An 8,475-nucleotide genomic window follows, 5' to 3' on the forward strand; every position below is an offset into this window, starting at 1 on the left:
CAAGCAATATTAGATTATTGATTACCGGTAGTTTTAAATATGTGATCAAATGGACTATGTTAGGACGGTGTTGGCTGTTCTATGAAGGCTGAGTTGTACATCTCGTCTCCCCTGGTCTGCTAAAGCTTCTTTCTCCTCAGCAGCCCACAACCTCCCGCTGCATCTCGGAAGGCAGCCGCACAGTTAAATGGAGCACATGCTTCACTGCCCATGTGTGTCGACGCGGCGTGGCATGGGAGCTCTCGCTCCCCTCCTCTGATGCGCACGCACACACACAAACACCGACACACACATACATAACTGCACCAAAGAGGCTCCGTAAGGGGTGGGGGGGTAGATTGTTTATCCGAGACGCAACACAAGCCTCTTTTCAAAAACTTCTCTCAAAACCCCCCTAGCGACCGCCACTACGCCTTAAATCGTGCTAATTAATTTAGGTGAGCTTTTTGACTAAATTACAATATCCACACAGATTTTTTTCATTTGTATAGCTAATTAAGTCATTAGCTCAAAACATGCTGATTGCCAACAAGCCTTGAATTCACCATCTGTTCCTGTGAAGTTGGCTGTCAACCTACCTCTGCCCCCCCCCCCCCACCCACCAATGACAACAGCTGGTAGTCAGACTGGGATTGGGGGAGTGTTAATTGTGATCTAATTAATAACGTTTTATATACTCATCTCATTACTTTTTGTCTTTAGCTGGCCCTGAATGGAGCAATGGGCTGTTAAGACAGCTAAGAATGCTCATTGTCTGATTATCAGTTACTTTATTAGCATCTTTTTTGAGGGATCAGACCCCCTTGGCCCCCTACTCCTTCTGTGTTTGCACGTCTGAAGGAACTGGACAGGTGTAAGCAATATGGTGGATGCTCCCCTATGCCCATTGAAGGGCAGGACCTTCAGCATAAGCCTATCTAGTCCCTTAACTACGGGATCGGTGTCCCCCCCCCCCCTCCCACGGGACAGTTAAGCTAACGTAGGCTAATGTGATTAGCATGAGGTTGTTAGTAACAAGAACATTTCCCAGGACATAGATATATCTGATATGGGCAGAAAGCTTAAATTATTGTTAATCGAACTGCACTGTCCAATTTACAGTAGCTATTACAGTGAAATAATACCATGCTATTGTTTGAGGAGAGTGCACAGTTTAGAACTTGAAAATGTATTAATAAACCAATTAGGCATATTTGGGCAGTCTTGATACAACGTTTTGAATAGTAATGCAATGGTTCATTGAATCAGTCTAAAACGTTACACATGCACTGATGCCATCTAGTGGCCAAAATTGAAATTGCACCTAACCTGGAAGAGTACATTGTGACCTTTCTCTTGCATTTCAAAGATGATGAAAAAATATATTTTACCAGATCTAATGTGTTATATTCTCCTACATTAATTTCACATTTCTAAACACTTCAAAGTGTTTCCTTCAAATGGTATCAAGAATATGCATGTCATTGCTCCAGGTACCTGAGCTACAGGCAGTTAGATTTGGGTATGTCATTTTATGTGTTTTTTTTTTTTTAAAGGGTTCGATCCTTAAGAGGTTTTTAAGATCTGCAAACACAGAATGCGTAGGTAAGGGCTCAGGATTATTTTCAGGGGTATATTCCTTGAGGTGAAATGTTCAGAGAGATGCATATAGCAATTCATCAAATGAAGCTAACACACAATCATATCTGTTCTACGCAATCCATTTCTACCTGAATGTTCTAAAAGAATCCACCAGCAAACACATAGTAGCACTCTGCATGGTTTTCAATGTCATTTCAGCCTAGCAACCAGTAGAGGTCACTGTTGAACAACACAACAACCCCCTCCCCCTCACTTCCCCATGCCCCCACCCCATTCACCCCCTCCCTCCCTTTCCTCGCCAGGGTCCACTTCTTATTGTCATTGGGCTCACGTAGGGCCTGTGCTCAGCCAACGAACGAACAACTTCTCAGACAAAGCTAGCTGGCGTGCAACATATGTAACCAGCATGTTTCCGCCGCTGCTCTTAAAGACGCGTGTCAACGTTAGCCATAGGAAGTGTGTGTTTCAGGATTGGGGAGTAGGGAGAGAGGGGGGTGGAGGGGGTATACAGATATGTGATCATGAGAGATGGCGCTGAGCCAAACAGCAATCCACTGAGAAAACAATTGTGTGTGTGGGTGCGCATGTTTGTGTATGTGTGGTTGTCTGATTGATTGAGTAAGAGATAGAAGGGGGAGGGGGGCGTGAAAGAGAGTGAGAGGGAGTTAGTTGGAGAAGGTGTGTGTCTGTGTGTGTGTGTGAAAGAGCGGAAGAAGAAGAGAGAGAGAGTGCGAGGCAGATCCAGAAGGAGCAAGAGGGAGGGCGAGCTTGAGTTGGAGAGGGTGTGTGTCTATGTGTGTGTGTGTGTGAGAGAGAGAGAAAATATATACATGGAGAAAGAAAGAGAAAGAGAGAAAGAGAGAGAAAAAAGAGAGATGCACCGTGGATTTCAAAGAATGACCTGCAAAGCACCGTGTGGAACAACCCAACCCAAAACAAAGAGAGTTCACAGTTCCCCAGTCTCCCTGCCCCCCTCCCTCCTAAAAACACCCCCAGCCAGAGGGACCACAGTACTAAACGGTCAGTATGACTCCTTACAGTCCGTACATGCTGTACGTCTAGCAAACCCAGTGAGTGATAATGAGAGAGTACTATAGCCTGTGCAAACAACTGAAGCGCAATAGCACTTTATCCCCCAGAGCGATGTGAAGCGTGAGGTGCAACACTCAGTGGTTTAAGTAGGTGTTTAACCTCAAACTGTGTCGAGTGGCCCCGTTCTATTGCCATGTCGAGGAAGCAAATGCGGGATAGACCAGAGCCATGGCGCGCCGGGTTGATAACGCCATCCCCCAGAGCAGAGGGTGTAAACGAAGCAACAAAGATACTTCTCGAATTCCAGATGAATACTTCAGTAAACATATTATGGCGGTAGATTGATAGTCCTATAAATGAATTGTTCCGTTCCATTTACATGTCTTCCTGCCTGTGCATCTGTAGTAGTTGTGCAGAAGGGTTTGTATGTGGTGTATAGGGGTGTAAGAGAGGGCCAAACCGGTAGAGCTGATGCTTACAGGTACCTGACTGGAGAGGCTGAAGTTGCTGGCAGGGCTTCTCTTCTTACTGTTGGCATTGCCCACGCTGCTGTTGGCGCTGCTGGCAGAGTTCTTCCTTTTCCTCCTCTTCGTCGTTGTCTGTCTCGTTGGCTCAGCTTTGGCACGACCAGCAAAGGAAACAAGAGCCATGGCGGACAACATAATGCATATACCAAGGTAGGAGTAACGCATAAAGAACACACAACGTATACACACGTGTGTATGGAGACATGCACACACACCTATGCAAGCATCCACAGACAGACAGACAGACAGACATACATACTCAGACACACACACACACACACACACAATACGCACAATACTCAACAACTCAAAAATGATCCATGCTTTGTTAACATCCGAGATGAAATCAAAAGGTGTTAACCTCTCCCAAGACATGCACCAATAAGAAAGAACCCCTGTCATATTTGCATAATTGCTCAACAGTAGACCGTGCCGCTTGACTTAACGTGAATGCCGTAATGACCTTGGTGTTGTACAGTTCTCGATAGCCTCTCCATCGTTAAGATGACTCTACTGGGATCGATAACATCGCCTTTTATCCTACTGTATCTACAGTATATCTGTAGTCGTACAGGCTTCTGTAGCCATTTCTATCTTTTGTTTTGCTGTGATTTGCCTTTGTGAGTCAGATTGTATGTCTGTGTGCATCGCCACACGGAGTAGTGATGCACAGTGTGGTGTTTAAGCAAACCATTTCCAAGTGATGTAGAACGAAACACGACAGTCATCAAATTTCGTCTTCGCGCTCGGCACCGGTGTTGAGCAGTCATGACGAAAACACAAAGTACATGACAATGTATTTCATGGCATTCCGTTCAGAGATAATCGAATGCAGCTCCCCTAGACTACTTCGATCTCTATTGAAAACTATACGAAGACAGAAAAGGTACCTTTTTTGTGATTTGTGGGGAATATTTCCGTTTTGAAGTTCTGTGGGTGTCCAGCTAAAACCGGAGCCAAAATTAGTTTTGTTTTATTGAAGTGATGAATTATTTTCTGTAATTAAATGCCAGACAGAGAGAGAGAGAAAGAGAGAAATGAAAACAGAGAGAATGAAGGAGAAAAAAAAGTACATTCCCTGCAACAAAGATATTGCCTAAACATTATTACTGTAGAAGACTTGCAATTATGAAAAGTCGTTTTTTTTATGAGCTAGACATTTAATGAATAAATTAATAAAAGATGCAATTAAAAAGCATGTATGTCCTTGATCATTCATCTTGTGTAAAGTATTGAAAATAGGTGAAGTAGAGATCTTAACAGTACTTATATCTCCAAAATATTGTTTCTGAAAAACATCATTTATTGATACATTTATTTAGCCATTTTCACCAAGTGTTTGTAAGATAATGTTATTCCTCTCAATCTCATTAATATATATATATATCATCTGTGCTCTTCAAAAAGATGTCTGAAAATGAAATACATTTCTAGAGGTTCTTATACTAATCACACCAAGGGAGATACTTTAGTATTCAAAAGCAAACCAGCAACACACACTGAGTGGACAAAACATGAAGAACACCTGCTCTTTCCATTACATAAACTGACCAGGTGAATCCAGGTCACTTATTAAATTCACTTCAATCAGTGTAGATGAAGACAGGTTAAAGATGGGGTTTTAAGCCTTGAGACAGTTAAGACATGGATTGTGTGAATGGGCAAGACAAAAATATTTAAGTGCCTTTGAACGGGGTATGGCAGTAAGTGCCAGGAGCACCGATTTGCGCCAAGAACTGCAATGCTACTGGGTTTTTCAGGCTCAACAGTTTCCCGTGTGTTAACCATCCAAAGGACACCCAACCAACTTGAAACAACTGTGGGAAGCATTGGAGTCAACATGGGCCAGCATCCCTGTGGAATGCTTTGGACACCTTGTAGAGTCCATGTTATTCCTCTGAATCAATATTAGGAAGGTGTTCTTAATGTTTTGTATGCTTAGTGAATCATTTATCTGAGTAGATAACATAACTGGGGAGCATACACACATTTTTTAAATAAAAAATATAATGTCTGCAACTACAACCAAATCAAATTCTCTATTACTACTACATTTGAATGTTTATGGTTGTCACGAGAAACTATCAAAATTACCAATTATTACCAATTCCCATCCACTACTTTGACAAGCCTGGGTACAGGAACATGAAATCCTTTTCTGGCATCACAACTGTTTACCTTTATGTTGAACAAAAAACGCACTAAAACTCAAATCCATTTCCACAAAAAAATACTTATCAGCGCATAAATGCATCTGTGCTTCCTTCCTCGCTAAAACAGAACCATTTTCCTGGTCCGAGAAGAATTGGAGGAAAGATGAAAAACTTGACTAATGAGGAAACTACAATTACAGTAGACCGGCATAGTTCAGTTTGGTTTTGTTTAAAAACACAGCTGGACGGACGAGCTGTAGTGGCACACGAATAACGTATGACCAGCAAAACTGATCCAAGATCTGTTTCAAATGACAAAAGCTACCATTTTAATAACCTGGCTGTACAACCAATACAATGTGAAGTATAAAGTCCACTAGTCTGGAAACCAGCAATGAGTCAAGGCAACATGTAACACATACAGTGCCTTCGGGAAGTATTCAGACCCATTGCCCTTTTACACATTTTGTTACATTACAGCCTTACAAAATATATTTAAAATATTAAAATATATTTTTTTAAATCCCCAGCAATCTACACACAATGCTCCATAATGACAAAGCAAAAGCAAGTTTTGCAAATTTATTAAAAATAAAAAAACAGAAATAACTTATTTACGTAAGTATTCAGACCCTTTGCTATGACACTCTAAATTGAGCTCAGGTGCATCCTGTTTCCATTGATCATCCCTGAGATGTTTCTACAACTTGATTTTACTCCACCTGTGGTAAATTCAAATGATTGGAAATTATTTGGAAAGACACACACCTGTCCATGTAAGGTCCCACAGTTGACAGTGCATGTCAGAGCAAAAACCAAGCCATGAGGTCGAAGACAGGAGCTCTGAGACAGGATTGCGTCGAGGCACAGATCTGAGGAAGGGTACTAAAAAATGTCTGCAGCATTGAAGGTCCCCAAGAACACAGTGGCCTCTATCATTCTTAAATGGAAGGAGTTTGGAACCACCAAGACTCTTCCTAGAGCTGGCCTCCTGGCCAAACTGAGCAATCGGGGGAGAAGGTCCTTGGTCAGGGAGGTGACAGAGAACCCGATGGAGACTCTGACAGAGCTCTAGAGTTCCTGTGTGGAGATTCCAGAAGAACCACCATCTCTGCAGCACTCCACCAATCAGGCTTTTATGGTAGAGTGGCCAGACGGAAGCCACCCCTCAGTAAAAGGCACATGACAGCCCATTTGGAGTTTGCCAAAAGGCACCTAATGACTCGCAGTCCATGAGAAACAAGTTTTCTGGTCTGATGAAACCAAGATTGAACTCTTTGGCCTGAATGCCAAGCGTCAGGTCTGGAAGAAACCTGGCACCATCCCTACGTGGTCACAGCATCATGCTGCGGGGATGTTCTTCAGCGGCAGGGACTGGAAGACTAGTTAGGATCGAGGCATAGATGAACGGAGCCAAGTACAGAGAGATCCTTGATGAAAACCTGCTCCAGAGAGCTCGGGACCTCAGACTGGGGCGAAGGTTCACCTTCCAACAGGACAGCAACCCTAAGTACACAGCCGAGACAATGCAGGAGTGGCTTTGGGACAAGTCTCTGAATGTCCTTGAGAGGCCCAGCCAGAGCCTGAACACCATTGAACATCTCTGGAGAGACTTGAAAATAGCTGTGCAGCAACGCTCCCCATCCAACCTCACAGCGCTTGAGAGGATCTGCAGAGAAGAAATGGAGAAACTCCCCAAATACAGGTCTACTTACTTGTAGCGTCATACTTGTAGCGTCATACTCAAGAAGACTCGAGGCTGTAATCACTGCCAAAGGTGCTTCAACACAGTATTGAGTAAAGGGTCTAAATATTTATGTAAATGTGATATTACATTTTTTTCTCCATTTTTAAATTGATAAATTAGCAAAAAAATTCTAAAAACGTATTTTTGCTTAGTCGTTATGGGGTATTGTGTGTATATTGATGAAGAAAAAAAACGATTGAATCAATTTTACAATAAGCTACGTAACCTAACAAAATGTGGAAAAATTCAAGTTGTCTGAATCCGTTCCGAAGGCTTCTGGATCCCCAAACTGCTATCAGCTCCTATACAGTTGATATGTTTGGCATCTTAAATTTTTTTTTCACTGATCCCTAACACCATACAACATGCAATTGAACAAAGGTTTATCCCCTTGTGCGCAATTAGACAATGACAGTTCAACGTCTCCTTTTTCAAAGAGTCTACGATTCTACGCTCAATGACAGTGAAAACGATTTTTTTGATTTTTATAAAAGTACAAATTCAAACCTCTGGGGAGCTATCAAGCGAGGGAGTTGGATCTTGTAGTTTGATTACACCAGCCACCCTTAATTAAAGTTCAGAAGCCTCGCACACATTACACAGATCTGAGTCAAAGGGTTTCTACTGGTGTTGCTTTTTAAAGATGTCTTGTCATGCCCTGGCGAACATTGCAGTAATTTGCAGGCCTCAAATATGTCCAAAACACCTGCTCATTTCTACTCCAGCTTTAACACTGTACAGCCAATTTAAGCCAACTATTTTTCAAGAACCACCCTTCAAACGATCAATCATAATACCTTGAAATGTCTGGTTACAGTCTATTCAAATAGGAATTGTCTGTCTCAGGAATTGCTGATAAATTTCCCGATTCCTGACAGGGAGAAGACATTTTAAGCACACACAATATATAATAGATATTTACCTTCTCTGTTCTTCAACATGCTCTCATTAGAAATGAGACAATCCAACCATTGTCATTATGTCACCTCAGCTCTCCTATTACTTATAAGTCACTATAACAACATTGTCTGCGTCCCATAGGTCTCTGGTGAAAAGTAGTGCACTGTAAAGAGAATATGGTGCCATTTGGGACACTGCCATTGACAGCTGCAGACAAGTGTGTTTGGTGATTAAGGCAGTACAAACGTTACCTGGCGGGGCCACCATTCTCTGCCACTTCTGGAACAGGCATGTCTTCAGACAGTCCCTAGGGCTGAGGTTGTAGGTCTTGTGCCTAGACATGAGCTCCTGCATGGGCTCCAGGATGACACACAGCTGCAGATGGAGAACAAGAACACACACGCGCGCAAATGTTAGATTCAGAAGTATTAAAACGCACACACAACATGTTTTCCATGTTGGTTAAAATGGATCTTTAAATCACTATGTGAGCTTTGCTCCAAAGGGTATCACCTATACATGCTGAATCTGAAAC

The 8,475-nt window shown here is 42.4% G+C and overlaps 1 protein-coding gene across 6 annotated transcripts in view; it reads right to left on the minus strand.

Annotated features, from left to right (window-relative positions):
* Positions 1-8,475, minus strand: part of LOC112255707 (LIM domain-binding protein 2) — an 82,872-nt gene that overhangs the window by 8,973 nt on the left and 65,424 nt on the right. Inside the window, exons 6-8 of one of the 6 annotated variants that reach the window (XM_042325623.1) lie at positions 8,192-8,315; positions 4,031-4,084; positions 3,099-3,229 (exon numbers count right to left, since the gene is read on the minus strand). In XM_042325623.1, the coding sequence (XP_042181557.1) occupies positions 3,099-3,229; positions 4,031-4,084; positions 8,192-8,315 (309 nt within the window). Of the gene's footprint in view, positions 1-3,092; positions 3,242-4,030; positions 4,085-8,191; positions 8,316-8,475 lie in introns of all 6 variants that reach the window. The other 5 variants (XM_042325622.1, XM_042325621.1, XM_042325620.1 and 2 more) reach the window with 5 other exon arrangements.

This window comes from Oncorhynchus tshawytscha, linkage group LG08 (assembly GCF_018296145.1).
Source record: "Oncorhynchus tshawytscha isolate Ot180627B linkage group LG08, Otsh_v2.0, whole genome shotgun sequence".
Lineage (NCBI taxonomy): Eukaryota > Metazoa > Chordata > Actinopteri > Salmoniformes > Salmonidae > Oncorhynchus > Oncorhynchus tshawytscha.